This window comes from Ambystoma mexicanum, chromosome 6p (assembly GCF_040938575.1).
Source record: "Ambystoma mexicanum isolate Mex_15411 chromosome 6p, UKY_AmexF1_1, whole genome shotgun sequence".
In the NCBI taxonomy this organism is placed as follows: domain Eukaryota; kingdom Metazoa; phylum Chordata; class Amphibia; order Caudata; family Ambystomatidae; genus Ambystoma; species Ambystoma mexicanum.
In genome coordinates this window covers 913,602,694-913,620,000 of record NC_090935.1, presented here as the reverse complement: position 1 = coordinate 913,620,000, position 17,307 = coordinate 913,602,694, and the positions used below count along the sequence as shown (strand labels likewise).

Here is a 17,307-nt window from a genome sequence, read left to right as displayed (position 1 = left end):
TGCAATAACTACCATCCTTCCACGTAGAGTATTGGTATTTGTTGTTGCTGTAGTTGTTTGTTTGCTGTTTGGGCTCTGTTTTGGGATGGTGGTGGAATCGATTTCAAGATTTCAATCAGTTTGATTTATTTGCTAGCACCGATGCATGGTGTCCTCAACATGTTATACTGATTGTGGTGCAGCAGAACCTTCATAGAACCCTAATGTCTCATGTACATGTACATGTTCTTGATGCTGTGATCTGCTTTGAACAAATAGTCAGGCAAATAGTAATCTGTCCGCTCTCAAGTCTTTAACAGTCCCTGCCATTTGTATGTTTATATTTTTGTTGGTGCTTAAACACAGACTTAGTTTGTGCTTCTTGATAGGATCCCATACATTCATGATAGAGGTTTCAGAGATTAGTGTTTTGCAATCATCATACTATAAAATACCACAAGCATGGAACTAAGCAACATCTGTTTTAATATTCTCACAAACAACTGCCTTGATTACAGAGTGGACATGTTGAGGTCCATCATATGAATATGGATTTCAGATCATTTTAAGTTGAATGAGCAATGTGTTTATTGCATATAAAACCTGTTTACTAATTGTTTAGAGTCATACTTCTGTTTGTGTGATGCCGCTTGCTCTGGCGACCCTACCATACTCAATGTATCTTTGGATATATGTTCAAGAACTGGTGCTGTTAATAAATGGCATACACGTGCCCTTGGGAGTTGTCTTATGACTACTGCACTTCCAGTAACGTCCAAAGCTCCGTTTTGATATACACGAGCTTCATCACTTTCAAGAGTGCAGTAGAGAATATCAGATTTCCTCGCAACCCAGTTTCCTTTCTCAAAGTCTTCCCTTGTTGCAGGACCTGCCTCTATCAAAACCCTCATTTCAGCAAGATAGCATGACATTACCCCAGAGTAACTATGAAAGTTTATTGCCTTCCGAGACCGTTGAATCCCCAGTCTTGCGTGTGAAAGCCAGGAGCTAAAGAGTTTTCCTTGCAGCTGATGTTTCTTCAAACCAACAGATGAAATTGTTATCATTCTGAACACAGCAGCATCTTGAATAATATCGTGTGGAGTGCCTTCCCCCGCAATTTCGTCCGTCAAGGAGCCAGATGAAAATACCGATAGTCACCTAACACGTCTCGAAGAAATAGAGAATCACTCAGATAACCAACCAATGGGAAAGTATTAATTACTGAAAACATTACTTTTTTATGTCCTGAAGACGGCCACTACCACCATCAGAACCAACGGTACCGAGAGAGAGTACCGTATGAGTCAGAAAGGCCGAAATATATGTCGACTTGTTAATAGGAACCCTCTACATTTTTGTTTCCTATCTCTCATCCCAACAATCTATGATAGGGTATTTGGTGTGCACAAAGCAACCCCCGGTTACCCTACATCAACGTGATAAAATTAGAACAGAGTGGTTAGCAAATGAAATACAGAACTATATGAATGACTACCCGCTCTGGCTAAACCCATGAGGTACACATTACAGTTGGGAGGATTAAACATGTCTGATCCTTCGTCTTGATTATATGTGTTCATGTTTACAGTAATATATACTGGTTTTCCCGTTTTCCTTTCTCTGTGTATTTTGGCATCATGAAAGGTCTGGTGTGTAAACACCAGTTAGAATGTAATTGAATAGCACAGTTTGTTTTTACAGATATAGGTTCTAGTGAGCCTTTTTACTCTGGGCATGAGATGCTCGAACAATAAAATGAATTTTTCTATAAATATTATATGTGGTATCAGTAATCTTAAAATTCTATGAAATTATCTTGGATTTAACCTTGTGCCTCTCAGGGACTCAAGGTAGGGGTAGTCGACCTATTATCCTTTGCTTTCTGCTTGATAGCCTCCCACTATAGTGTCGTCCCCCCGATAACAAAAAATAGGGAGTACCCATTTTTGAAAAAACAAATGATATCCAATGACTGCTTCCACTGATGATTAAAATATGCATTACCGTATTTGAAACAAGGATTCCTCCATAGTCCAAATCATTTCAAGTGTCGGATAATACTGTCCTTGAACACTATCACACTCCTTCACTTGTTCAGACATAGTACATTTTTCCATGATTGCTATCAGGTCTTGATGATTGCAGCTTTTTATTTGTTTGGTATGCAATTCTTTTACCTTATTAGAAATGTCTACACGTGGATTCTTCTTGAAGAACACTTCCAGGTAGCAGTAATACAGTACTGCAGGGTGTGTTTGTGGACTTCTTTAGCACATCTAACATATTTGCCAGGAATTATTTGTTAAACGCTTTTCTCACTGAAAAGGATACTTTATCTGTTTTTTTGTCTTCATGCACCAGGAACTTTATCAAGTGTGATCACATTCGCCATCCTCTTTCTATAAAGAACTTCTTGTCTAAATACTGGGATTTTTTTTCTCCGACTTTGTCATATTCATTTTGAATCCTCACACAGAGCGCTGAGACATGGACAAACATGACCGAATGTAATTTATTTTATTTATTTATTTTAATTTTTGTAACGCGCCACATGCCCGTGGGCCTCAGGGCGCACACAGAGACAAAAAAACAGGAACAGACGGACAAGGCAGAGGTAAAAAACGAGGAACCATGAGCAAGTTATTCCAGGTTAAAGAAATTAGTTTTTATAGCCCGTTTAAACACAGTGTAGCTTTGGATCTGCCGTATCCGATCTGGTAGTGCATTCCAAAGAAGGGGACCCTGTACATCAAGGGTGGTACCCCCAAATCTAGCAGTCCAAAATCTGGGGTGTTTGAGGACGACCGCTGTGGATGAGCGAAGGTTCCTCTCATTAGACTTAATGCTAATGCGTGCAGACAGTTATGTGGGGTTGCTAAAGCTCAGGCATTTATGCGTCGTAGTTAGCACCTTGTGTGTTATACAATGTTTTACCGGGAGCCAGTGAAGTTTCTTCCTAAAGGTAGAGATATGGGTGCGACGATATTGGTTAAAAATAGTGCGCACATTGTTATTCTGGCCACCTGCAAAGATTGAACGTTAGTAGCTGTAGTACCAGATAGGAGACTATTGCAGTAGTCTAATCTAGAATTTATCAGTGCTGAAGACAGGAGAGCACAGTTTTTTTCATTGATAAATGGGCGAATATATCCTATTTGCTTGTCAATCAGTCCGCAGCTAGACCTGATGTTAGAGACATGGGACTTCATGGATAGCTCTTCATCAAGGACAACTCCCAGGGTCTTAACTTTCTTTTGGACAGTGATGATATTATCCGCAATAGGGAAGCTGGCATACTTAGGATTAAGTTTAGTCCGGGTGCTTTTGGAGGACACTATTAAGAGCTAGGTCTTTTTATCATTCAAAGCCAGTGAATTACAGGCCATCCAGTCCTGTATGGCTTTGTATATGTTATTGAAAGTTACAACATCGTTACTGTATGAGCCACTCAGTTGTATAACTACCTGAATGTCATCTGCATAGTTTGTATATTGAACTCCAAGTTTACTCTAGAGGTCGAGAAGGGGGCGAATATACAGATTAAAAAGCAGAGGCGACAGACAGGAGCCCTCTGGAACTCCACAAGTCTGAGAGATGGGGGAGGATTGATTGTTGCCTACACATACCCTTACCATTCTAGGGCCTAGAAAGGAGGCTATCCATCTAGATGCTGTCGTAGAACAATTGGTGACCTCTCTGAGCCTTGACACAAGTAAGCTGTGATCAACCAGGTCAAAGGCTACGGAGAGGTCAAGTAGCATAAGCAGAGCAGCTTGGTTTTTGTCTGCTATGCCAGCCAAGGTGGATTTAAGATCGAGCATGGCCGTCTCGGTCCCATGACAAGCTCTATAGCCAGACTGTGGGGTGCCAAGTATTTTATGTTCCTCGACATGAGTCTTTAATTGCAGGTATGCAAGTTTGTCTAATATCTTGAGGATAAAAGGCACATTTGTTATGGGCCTATAATTATCATTGTTGGTGGGATCCATGTTTTCTTTTTTTAATAAAGGTGTTATCCATGCAGATTTTAACAGGTCCGGTACCAGACCTTCGTCAAAGGATAGATTTATCAACTTGGTAATCCACGGGACCAGGATGTCAGTGGACTCCTTGAGGATGCTTGTAGGACAGTCATCGGCAGGACAAGATGTGGCCTTAAGATCTTGTATAACTTTGCAGACTTCCTTTTCAGAATAGTGAGTGAAAGAAAATTGAGGGATTGTGCTATCCACTTTGTTAGGAGAGATTTTTTCAGTAGGAGTTGGCGCCGGTACTACATTACCGAGGGCCTTCTTGATTTTTTCTTTATGTGAATCAATCTTAGATAAAAATGTGTCATGAATGTCCTGACACCAATTATCATCTTTGATTATATTATTAGATGATGGAGGCTGGTCTTGAAACTCTGCTAGGATTTTAAACAGTTCGCCAGCATTGGATTGTGCATTCACAATTCTTTTGTTATAGTGTGTGGCTTTGGCCTCAATAATAGGTTTTTTATAGGCTAGTATGGATTTTTTATAGTCAGTTAAGGTGTTGTCATTCGGATCCTTCCTCCAGGCTCTTTCGAGAGCTCTTTTTGTTTGTCTAGCGATGATAATGTCGTCAGACAACCAAGTGTTCTTTTTGGTTTCGGTCTTAATAGCCTTCTTTTTCATGGGGGCAAGGTCAGAGACTGCTTCTTTGATATTAAGTAACAGGTGGTTGACTAGTTCAGATGGGTCAGCAAGTTAGATAAAGGTTGAAGCTTGGATGACAGCAGCGTGGCTAATTTAGAGGCTGTTAGGTTTTTTAGGTTACGGGTCATCTTTTGTATGCGCAGGTAGGTGTTAAGTTTAGGAGGAGAAAAAGGTAGTGTGATCTTGGCCTGAATAAGGGAGTGGTCTGACCATATGCAGGGCGTGACCAAAATATCAGAGATGTTTGTATTTTGTGATATGAGCGAGTCGAGGGTGTGCCCACTTTTTTGCATAGAAGAGTTAATCCATTGAGTAAGGCCAAAAGAGGTAATAGTGTCCATAAGGCTGGTGCCCACTTTGTCAAGTTGGTCATTGGCCCAGTGGTTGAAATCGCCCATGATAATAACAGGACACTTGGTGGCGCAGATTGGAGCCAACAAATCACCAAGCTCCTCTTCAAAGAGAGGCATGTCTCTGGGTGGCGGTAAATCGTAAGTGTGTTAAGAGTTGTGTGTGGGGAAGTTTTCATTTTCACCCATAATGATTCAGAGCCATCAGGAGAACTATGAGAGATTTCGTGGCATTCGAGGCTGGACTTGCACATCAGTGCACCTCCGCCACCTTTGCCTCGTGAGCGGTCAGCTCTGAAGATAGTATAGTCATTGGGTGAGGAGAGTGTGGCTTGGGTGGGCAAGTTTTGAATAAAGCCAGGTTTCGGTTATACCAAAAAAGTCTGGTTTGTGATCATTGACTAAGTCTGCAATTTCAACGCCATGTTTTTGTAACAAGCGAGGATTGAGTAGAGAGAGAGATAATACCAGCAGCGGTGCAAGGTTAGAACCTTTCATATTGTTCCTGTGCTTTGTTTTATGCAGGCACATAATGACAGCCGGGAGAGAATGCGTAACCAACTTGCTTGGGAAGATGTCAAAAGAGGCGAGCAAGGTTATCACAAGCCTAGCAGGACCAGAGGCCAGCAAGCCTGCGAGCTGCGGTGATGACAGCAATTACATCGCCATCTAACTATTGATAATTTATTGGAAGATTCACGAACAGTTACACAACTGGATCTTCTAATTCAGATCTACTGAATGAATCGCAACTTTCTCAATTGGAAATAGATCAAATATCCAAAGTATTAATACGCTGAACACTTAACAGTTACCCTATACTCTTCGAGGGATAACTACACGTCTCAAAAACTATTTCACAGGAAGTAACACTAATGAAATGGTACGATGGGTGTCCCACTAAATCTCATAGATCTCTAGAAGGAATTACTTACTCCTTGGCATTGACAACACCCCGGTGGGTCGAAACACATGTTGGCTGTAACACTGTGGATCTTACTACATGAATAAAATTATACACTGAATATAATAGACAAGCGTGAAATAACAAAACAAGTTCCCCAAAACTTAATATTTATTGTTGGACTAATTATGTATCAGATTGACAAGGGGGGTCCTGGGAGTCCCTCTGCCAGAAATTAGTCCTGGTTTCGAGAGACTTACCCAGAGTCTTTAGCTCACTATCTTTCACAGAGAAGAAATATCCCAAACATATCAGTCTTTGTCCTGCCCTGGGGCAGTCCAGCACCGAAATGCTAGGCAATTCTCCTCTGAACAAGAGCACCAACAGCATCCCCAGACAGGGATATTTCTTCTCTGTGAAAGATAGTGAGCTAAAGACTCTGAAAGTGGTAAATCCCTCGTAACCAGGACTAATGTCTGGCAGAGGGACTCCCAGGACCCCCTTGTTAATTTGCTAATTATGTATCAGGACATTTATTAAGACTGACCTAGCACAATGATGCCAAACGCAGTATTTTCATTAATGACCCTGGGGTCGTGTTTACATTGCACACAGGCTACATACACTGATATCCGCACAGTAAATGCGAAATCATCAATGGCTAGACATTTTCAAGAATGCGTCTGACAATTGCATTTACAAAGCCTCAAACAGATTTCGGTCCATACTCAACATCATGATGTTGTCATGACTTCTGTCAGTGTATTGCTCTGAGCATTTGTCAGAAACCGGCACAGACCCAGCGGTTGGTACAGATTCAGTGGGTGATCACCACTCCAGACCTGAACCCCTGAGAGGAAATGTGTAGCAACTTAAAGACAAAAAAGCTGAATGTTCAAGAGAGTTGCTTTGACTAAAGCCTCAGAGTGACAGAGAGAGACACACGAGGACTCCCAACGGGTTGAAATTTCAAAGACATTCTTATGTTATTTTGTCCAGTCTTGTAAATGACCCCAAAATCCTTGCTATAACATATTTCTGGGGTTGTGCCTTTTGTGGGACCACTCATGGTTGTGACACGTGTTACAAAGGGATGTAGTAAACCATATTACTTATAATAACAACAGTACAAAGATAACTAGCTCACATCACAAACATGTGTCTCATAGTATTTAAATAACGAGTGCCATAACCACCATTTTTATTTTACTTTTTTGGGTATTCATTGAGTGGGGAACTGGGTTTGAGAAGCAGTGGAGCGCTGGACAACAGTTGGTTAATAGGAATACAGGTAAGGGGGGGCACAAGTAACGGCAAAGCTGTACTACATACCATTAAGTAAGAGGAGCAGTGATTAGAGGTGAGGTGGGCTGGGCCGGCAGGTCAGACCAAGGTTGTCTATTTTAAGTGAGAAGGTACTTTATGAAGAGTAGGGTCTTAAACTCCATTCTGAAATACATGATGGTAGGTGCAATTGTAATGTTGTGGGTATGAGTTTTGTCAAGCTATGGCATAAATTGAGAATTCCTGTTTTCTGATTTTCTTATGTTGTGCATTTTTGCAGCTCCAATCTGCAAACGTCCTGCTTCTAGTGAAGCTTTGGATACCAGACAAGGAGACCTTGTTGGCTAGGTAGGAGAAAGCATGCAATGTGGTGGCTTTGTAAATGATGCAACTGGTCTAGAAGGTGATGCGTGCTTGTTGGGACAACCAGTATAGGTCACTGGTAACCAGATCCTTCAACATCGGAATGAGAACATCTGAGTCAGCTCATGACTGGAACCTGCGACCTGCTTTTTACTCTCTGATTTTCAAAGTAAGCAAATAACTAACCCACTGAGCTATCATACAATTTTAAAAAAGGAAGTCAAGTACATTTAAAATGAAAGGAGGAAGGTACTGGGTGATGTGTCTCCAAGGGAAGTATGGAAACAATCCTGATGATTAAACAGTGTATGATTAAAAGATGTACAGAAATATTGCACAAAAGACTATGCTAGTCTCACAACGGCCAATCCCACATGGGGGATTCACAGCCCTCCTACGTTGTGGGTACTCAACATGATTAATACAAAAGGAAGGATATAATGGGTGCCTCACCCTATCAACACCAGTAAAGACCTGAACGGTAATGGACCTTTACCCAAACACCTTGTTAGAAAATATATTGGAAATGTATTAAACATATCACAGATTTTACAGTCATAAACAAAGTTTGTAAAGAAAATGTTTACGATTTACACATTGAAGTGACTCTAATTCATTCTGGATTAAGATACAGAGATCTTCTCCACTATTGACTATCTGAAGACGCATATTTGTTTTATTGTGGAGTGTTTTTTACATCGATTTTAATGTTTTATGACTGTATAAAATGTGTGTGATGTGTTTAATACATTTCCAATCTATTTTTTAACAACGTGCTTTGGGTAAAGGTCCATTACCTTTCAGGTCTTTACTGATGATGATAGAGTGAGGCACCCATTATATCCTACCTTTTGTATTAATCACAAAAGACTATAAACATTTTCTTTTGAAAGGAGCCCCAGCAGTCTATTTTCTCTTGCAAATACGTGTCCTCTATTTATCATTTGAAAGTAGCTCATCTCCTCCAACCCAGTTCAGAATCCAGAGAATGTCCACCCAAGTTTTATTTTAAGAGTATGAAATGTTAGGTTTCCCAAGTGCGGATCCTCAAGGAGGTGCTCTGCTTAGTGAGATTTGGCTGCAGCTCTTGCACCTTAATGCACTGTCCTTTCATCTAAAATGATGCCTGCATTGTCAAGGACGCAACATACAAGTTGAGGCAGTAAATCATGTTGGTACTGTTAAATGTGATTAGATTCCCAGCCCAAGACAACACTGGCTCAAATGAACCCACTAACATCTTTTGGATTACACCGAGCACTCAAGGCAATAGAACAAGCACCTACTCATGGGAGGTGAAGTTATTTGCTGCTCTTCAAGCTTAGCTGTGATGGTCTTGAATTCAATCCAATGAACTATTCTCTGAAAGCACCGCCACAATATACATCATGTAAGGATTGCCAGGCTGAGCAGGACACATTCTAGCCATTCCACAAATAAAAACAATATCACCTCTTATCGCAAAACGCCAATTACCACAATGATTCACATGCACAACTAACTGTGAGTCCTTCCTTTGCTCTGAATTATTTTGGGTTTAGTGTAAGAAACTAAGGGCCTGATTCACATAAGCGTTTGATGATGGCGCAATCCCATTGGAAACCGCTCTCTGACTCAGGCCCAAAGTCTAGATTTAGATGTTTTCAAAATTGCTTTCATACGTTTATTGACAAAGATAACATTTAAAGACATTCGAAGATAACATAGCAATTAAATACAGAATAATGACTTACTGCTCCTATTATCAAGCCAGATTAAAGGTTGCTCATGTCCATTTTTCATCCAAGAGATTGGAACAATCCAGGTGTGACTTGAAAAAAAGAAAACTGAACTAATTAGTTACCCAACAGTACGAATTGATTCCCTAGTGAGATACTTTGCCTTCTTTGTTTGCATTTGCCAGAGACTTAAACGAGAATTACTGTACATAGAGCTAGAAGCAGGCAGTGCAGGCAGTCCCTTTTCAGGCAGGCCTTACATATTTTCAATGATTGTGTTGGTTTATGTGAGCAGGGTAGGAAGACATGCATAAATACATTGGTCAGTTTAGGCCCTGAGCCGGTAGTCACATGAAAATATATACATTTACATAGCATTGGGGTACGGAGGCCAAAGTGTTTATGCGGCATACAGATGGAGTAGAGGATAACCATTGTCAGGCTAGCAGGGGAAGTACTACCATGGTCTTAAATAATTCCATTGTTTGAATGTTTTTGATGCCTGGGGCGAGAGCAGTCCAGTGATGGGGGCCTACAAAACGAAAGGCAGGGATTTGGGAGGAGGCAACGAGTGGATTGGTGACAGAGAGATTGTTCAAGCTTGTAAAACAGAGGGGAAGAGTAAGGGAGTAGGCGAAGAAGCAATCCGCTAGTAAGTGGGGTCTAAGCGATGGATAGGTTTGAAGACAATCAGTAGAATCTTCAAAAGGCAGCCATTTTGTATCAGGAACTTCCCAGCATCATGGATGTATGCTGAGATGGGAAATGATCTAGGTAGGCTGTAAAGGGTTAATGTGTCAAAGCTGAGTACTTTGTTGAGGTTAGCAAAAGAGTAGTGGGTGAAGCCCACACCCCGAGACTGTAATCAAGTTTGCTGAGGACCAGGGTGGATATTAGAGTTTTTTGCAGACACATGGGTGAGGTAGGGTGCATATTTCTGGTATTTAGAAAGCTAATACTGGCCACAATGGCAATGATGAAGTGGTCTTTGTGGTTTCTGTCTAATAGGACCCAAACATTGCAAAGTTTGATTGCGATCAGGAGGGGGATAAGGAGTGGAGTTGTCAATGGAGGCTTAGAGAAAGATACCTTGGAGGAGTTTAACATCAGGAAAAATAGTTTCACTCAGTGATGGATGGTAAAGAGGTGAGGCAGGATGTAGTCTAAGATCCCAGTTGTCAAAGCAGGGAATGAGAAGAAGAACTGGGCATTATCAGCAAAGACTTGGCACAAGAAGCCAAAGGATGAGAGAATGTTACCCAAGGCAGAAGTGTATTGAATGAAGTAGAGAAGGCCCAGGGCTGATCCTTGTGGCACACCCACCGGACACAGGGTGAAGAAGGTGTATCAGGGTTCCAGGAGATAAAGGAGGAACGGTCTGAGTGATAGGATGCCACATATTTGCATAGTGTCTTTCAGGTCTCAGGAGGAGAGAGTTTGAAGAAGGTGTCAAAGGCAACAAAGTGATTGAGAAGACTATGGATTGAGCAGAGGTAGGAATGGTGTCTAGTGGTAAAAAGCTCGAAGCAGGGGTGGAGGCAGTTTCTTTAATGAATAGAGAAATAACCGCAAGATATTTGACCGTGCAACTTAAGATGACTTTTGAGGATTCTAGAGTGGGTAGCAGAAGAGAGGCAAGTCTGTAAAGTAGGATTTTTCAACATGGTTAGGACCGTTGCCACCTTGCAGGAGGCTGGGAAGACACCAGTCGATAGAGGTTGAAGGGGAAGAGGTGGGAAAAGGTCACAGGTGCAAGCTCTTTGATTGATATGCAAAGGGATAAATAGGCATGTGTAATGGATTAATTGAGCAGAGGATGGTATAGACTCGCAGGGAAAGTGGGAGAGATTTGAGATAAAGGGTAGGGGGTGAAAGCTTTTGTTGGCCTCCCACTTTAGGTTCAGAATTTGAACATGGTAATAGAAACATGACAATTGAGTGTCATAAACACATTAAAAAAGATTAATAAAGCACTTCAAATCGGATCTGGCCCAGGAGTCCCTCATTTGTTTCTTTCTGTCAACATCTCTCATAATCTGTCCCTCTCATATGTTTACCAAAGACATAGATGCTTTATGTTTTGGTTTGAAGCGTGTGTGCTTTATTCATTTTTTTGTGTGCATTGGGTGCTATTCTTGTATTATTGAAACTCAAGTCATGAATAAAACACTCATTCCTTTTCCATCACCATTTACCAATGTAACCCACGTCCTTGTTGACTCTCTCACCTACATTATAATTTTGACCAATCCGATTGGAATATTCAGTCTGCCCTTAAAGCCCGGGCTCAGCTAAGCAGCAGCCAGCGCCTGTGAGACCTCTCTTTAATCATAATGAATGGCATACCTTTCCTGTTCTTGGGACATGGAAAGGTCTCATGCATGACATATGCTTCCAAACAACCTTTGGTATTTTAATCTTATGCCTTAAACTCATTTTTAGTGCAGCAACATATTGGACTTTATTACAAGTTTGTCACTATTCTGCTGGTAAATCCACTGGAATACTGCCAAATGGAATTACTGTTACCACCACTTTGTCCGGCAGACTTAGCACCAGATTACACGTGGTGGTATGGCGGTATTAGTCCCATTCATAGAGTCCATAGAACTCCATGGGGACTTTAGTGGAATTACTGCCAGCATTAATTCTGCTGATTTTGCAGATTTTTGGCAGCAGTGTGGCAGAATTACCTCCAGCATTCTGCTGGAGGTTTTTCCTCTGCCTCACCACCAAAGTTATACTATGGTGGTGCAGTAATGCATCAGTAATGCAGTCAAAATCTACTTACCACTATATTATCACTAAGTTTTTCTGCACCGCTGTACTTGTAAGGAGGCCCATTGATTCTAATTGTGACTGTGACTGAAGTGTGTAACACATTCCAATGCACAAAGCCCCTTTTTACGGCTGATGAGTACCACTGTCTTGTCGAGGGACCAGTGCTTGATTTATTTCTTTTGTCCCATCCTCAATATGCCCAAGGAAACATGAACTGCACCTCGCCATTCTCTCCACCGTGTGACGCAAGACAGAAACCGCGCTGCTATATCCCTAAGGAAAAACGATCTGCACCTCAGCACTCACTCCACCACGTGACACAAGACAGAAACCATGCTGCGATATGCCTAAGAAAAAACAAACGGCACCTCACCATTCTCTCCACCGTGTGACGCAAGACAGAAACCGCGCTGCTATATCCCTAAGGAAAAACGCTCTGCACCTCAGCACTCACTCCACCGCGTGACGCAAGACAGAAACCATGCTGCGATATGCCTAAGAAAAAACAAACTGCACCTCACCATTCTCTCCACCGTGTGATGCAAGACAGAAACCGCGCTGCTATATCCCTAAGGAAAAACGATCTGCACCTCAGCACTCACTCCACTGTGTGACGCAAGACAGACACTGCGCTGCCCATGTTCATTTTTTCAGAGCCGAGTGAATTATGACCTATGGGGATGGGTTGAAGTTTATTTATGCTTCCCCTAGTTGCATCGTCATACCGCTGGTGGTAAAGCAGTGCAAGAATTTGCCTCTGATGATAAAAAGCCGTGGACCTAAGTGCATCTCTCACATCTGCCAATGCCTTTTGGGATTGCCGTTTTAAAAAAAAATGTTTACTTGTGTGCTTCTGTTTTGAAATCTTCAAATAATAAAAATAACACACATGAAAAACATGCCACCACAGTATGTGGTAACATTTTTATTTATGTATAATTGGAACTGCAATTAATGTCTTGGCTTCAATAGCTGAGGGGACACGGGCATGCGCTTGTGCTGCAAAGATGCAGCACTGGTTCCCTTTTTATTTCCCTTGGTCTCCAACACTGATTTTATTTTTTCAGAATTCCTAAACATTTTCCTCAAATGGGCCATTTCGTTGCTTTTTTTTTGTTTTCTTTATTCTCAATGCTTAATTCGCAAACTGTATAAACAGAAACAGAAATAGAAATGATCTATTTCTACTGCAGGAAACGTGGGAAACTTTTGATCTGGAATTTGACGGATATACAACTTATCAAAACATGGCTATTAGGGGAGAACGGTGAAGACCAAAAGGGGGCCTACTAATAAGTGTGAAAACTGCATACAACTCTAAACTGATTTATCAGGATGGGCCCGGAGGAAACATCCTAGCAATCCAGATAAGTTCTCCAGGTGGTTGGGCAGGATGTAAAGAAGTTCTGATCATTAATATCTATGACCCACCTGGGGAATTGATTACGGAAGCCGTGGGAGACAAGTTGGATTTATTGCTAACCACCTGGTGTATGGGGAAAGAAGTGGCTGCTATCATACTCGGTTTGTGATCTGAATGCAAGATGCCTTGATCTAGAGGGTTGTGGGAATCATCCCTTTGTGCAGAACACCAGTGAATTACCCCTATTCCAGAGTAACAGTAAAGGGAGACTATGGCTCGAAATACTTAAGGAATGGAACCTCACCATTTTAAATGGACGGATAAGGGGGAAGAAACCGGGTAAAGAAACGGGGATGGCAGGAAAAAAGCGTTCCGTTTTGGACTACATGGCCGTTTCTGAGTGTCTACTGAACCACGCTCAGCACCTAAATGTCAAGTTGAACAACCATAGTGACCACTGCACGCTAACATTAAGTGTGGAGGGAGGTGGTGAAATGGCAGAGGGGGGCATTTGCTGTGAAATTATACCTAACCATGCGGGTAACAAGATTAGATGGACCCAGCGAAACATCGAAAAGATGACCAGTATAACTTTCCCAAATTGCTCTAGCATTAACCAGCTAATGTGGGGAAAGAGCCCTGAAGACATTGAATGTTGGATAACACACCTTACCCATTCATTCTTTGAAGGTAGTCCTGCTCCGGGGCTGAATTGGAATACGAGGGGTGCCCCAAATTTTGATATAAATATAAGAGATCAGAAACGCATTATGCGACGAGCCCTTAGAAGTGTGAGAGTGCATAAAACCACCCAAAGGGACGAGGATGAGGTAAAGGCTGAAATAGCAGAAATAAAACGAAAATATTAGAGGTGGCTTAGAATGTATCGCCAAACCCAAAAAAGAAAACAATGGCAGAATTTTGCTGGAGCGTTATGTAGTAGAAATAGCCGCAGAGTTTGACAGATACTGGCCCAGGAGGGGGGTGAACAGAAACTGAGGGTTCTCAATCCCATCCCAGGGGATACATGGGTGGAATACATAGCTAATAAATTCTATAAAGAGAATATGAGTACCATCAGTAGCTTGGGGGGTGTAAGGACATGGCCCCTCCCTCTTAGCTATAAGATCATAAAGCAATCTTTTTTGAACCTAAAAACATCCAATGCCCCTGGCCCACATGGACTAGCCAATGCAGTTTTGAAAAAAGACCCACATAACTGGGCCCAGCTATTACTCACCCTGTACTCAAGAATATGCAGAACTTGCCAGATACCGACCACCTGGAAGAAATCTGTATTAATTCCAATATATAAAAAGGGTGAGCGGACTAAACCAGCCAATTATCGGCAACTCTCTATGCTGGATGTTACCAGTAAAATCTTCAATACCTTGGTACTTAAGGAAATAGGATATAATATATATAGCTGATTTGTTGGACCGTATGGCACTAAAATCTAATTGTCCACCTAAATTAGGAAAGATCCCCATAAGAGGAATGCTATATGCGGATGACTTGATCCTCCTGGACTGTACGTTGTCTGGTCTACAGAACATGATGAATGAATTATCGGAGTATTCAACTCAGATAGGACTCGTAATCAATGTGGAGAAAACAAAAATAATGACAATAGCACGAAAGGGACCCCGCTGCACGGGGATAGACACCAAGGTGGGAAAAATTGAGGTGGTAGAGCAATATCCCTACTTGGGTCTAGACTTTAGAGCACCTACAGATTATGACACCATAAAAAGATATGAGACACGGAGAGCAAAATTACTCACCCTCCATGCCTGCAAATTTGCAAAGGGCACTGCAGGTTTCATTATGGCTGGCATATTGAAACTCTACCATCAATGCTTTGTACCTGCAGTATTGTATGGTTTGGAGGCTCTAGCTATGCAAGATCTTACTTGGCTAAACATACTAGAAGGTCATTATTGGCGTATGGTGCTTGGTTTGGGACCTTCCTGTTTGATACAATACCTCCGGCTAGAATTGGGCCTCATTTCCCTGAGAGGTAGGGCACTTCGGGCCCGGGTGTCTTTCATCTAAAATCTCGTGCAAAGCCTAGCTGTAAATTATTGAGTCTGGTAGGCAAAAATTATGAGATGGAAAATCACCCACGCGGTTTGAACTATAAAGACCTGAACAAATCACTTTTCAAGGAAATCGATTGGCCCTAGGCAAAACTGAGTGAACTACCATATATCCATCAAAAAAAGGGATTTGAGGACAAGTTGAACAAGTGGGACTGGTGTGCTAACTCAGACCACTTGTCCAAATTGAAGGGATATGAGGCGGTCAGGTATGTCTCACATAGATATTTAAAACCACAGCCCTACCTGCTACTAAGCCCGGCCCCTGAGGTAAGACATTTCCTATTAAAACTGAGAACTAACCAGCTACCGGTTCTCACTATCATAGGCCCTCGATTGAAGATCTCTCGGGAGGCCAGGTTATGCCGTATTTGCCAGGGGGCAGGAGCATTGGAAACCTCGAGACACGTACTAACCCTTTGCCCAAAAATGGGCCCTATATATATGAATGCATATGAAAAATGGGTCCATAATTATGAGGCAATTAAGGAGGATGAATTCTGGTACATGTGCCTGAATACTGAATCTCTTGGCTTGCAGCTTGCACTCTTCCGAGAATGGACACAAATTACGCCACTACCTCAGGTATCATAGCAATATTGGTACTAATATTTGTAGAACCAGACTACACCCTTTTATTTTATTGTATTGTTGTACTAGATACTATGTTTATGTTGTATTATATGTTATATATTTTATACCTTTATATTCTATATTCTACATTTGTGATGTCATCTTTGATGTCCTGGGTGTTAGTGTTAGCAGTGCACGGTGCGTGAGTTATGGTTGCTTATCTTACCATAACTGCCGAATTTCAGGGGTTTTTCGGTTTTACTTTGAACCATAACGTCCCTTTAACAAAGTTTTTTTCACTGAATTTCATAAGTTTTTAGTAGTGCAACTTAACCATAACGTCCCTTTAACAAAGTTTTTTCACTAAATTTCATAGGTTTTTCGTAGCGCAACTTAACCATAACGTCCCTTTAACAAAGTCTTTTCACTGAATTTCATAGGTTTTTAGTAGCACAACTTAACCATAATATCCCTGACTTCATATACATGTAACATAGAACATACTGAACCCCCACGTAGTGATTTTGATGTCCGCGGACTACCGCCATATCCGCGGACATATAGAGAATCTGAGCGTAGTGAATGTAAATTTAAATAGTGTGCCCCATTTCCCCTTTGAAGTTGCCTCTGAAAAGAGCCGTTTTTTTGTTTTTTTTACAGATGCTTGACAGACACCTGTTATTTTGTATTTTTTTTCTTGTTTTTTTTCTTACTTTACTCCTAAAATCTTCACATAACCTTCTCCAAAGCAACCCTTACATTCCAAAATAGAAAGGCATTTCCCGTAAAAGATAAAGAGATGCCATCTTCTTTAAAATTAACAGTATTACTGGCATCAATATTCTCATTATTACAGAAGAACATACCAGCTCTAAGCATGAGGGCACACATGCCTCGGTTGATGACACATCTAGCAATGTTTTGCTGAGGACAAAAAACTGAACTATTGTCCCATATTGCGCTAGGTAGTAATCCAGAAAAGATTACTTTCGCATTTAGAAGGATCTTCATTACGGCTTGAACCAAGCGTTCCAAATCAGCCAACAAAGTAGGGGCACTGACGTTGCCCAAATGGAAAGCACCATAGTGCAAAACTACCACATGCGGACTCTTCATCGTGGCCATATCCTCACAAACTTGTACAATTCCCTGTACATTGCAATCAGGGACAGTGCTCCACACCACCTCAACTCCTTTCACATCAAGTTCTT

General features: G+C 41.5%; 1 protein-coding gene across 1 annotated transcript in view; it reads right to left on the bottom strand.

The window, feature by feature from the left end:
* Window positions 1-17,307, bottom strand: part of LVRN (laeverin) — a 933,533-nt gene that overhangs the window by 329,701 nt on the left and 586,525 nt on the right. The window contains exon 11 of the mRNA XM_069625536.1: window positions 9,296-9,372. Within this exon, the coding sequence (XP_069481637.1) occupies window positions 9,296-9,372 (77 nt within the window). The remainder of the gene's footprint in view (window positions 1-9,295; window positions 9,373-17,307) is intronic.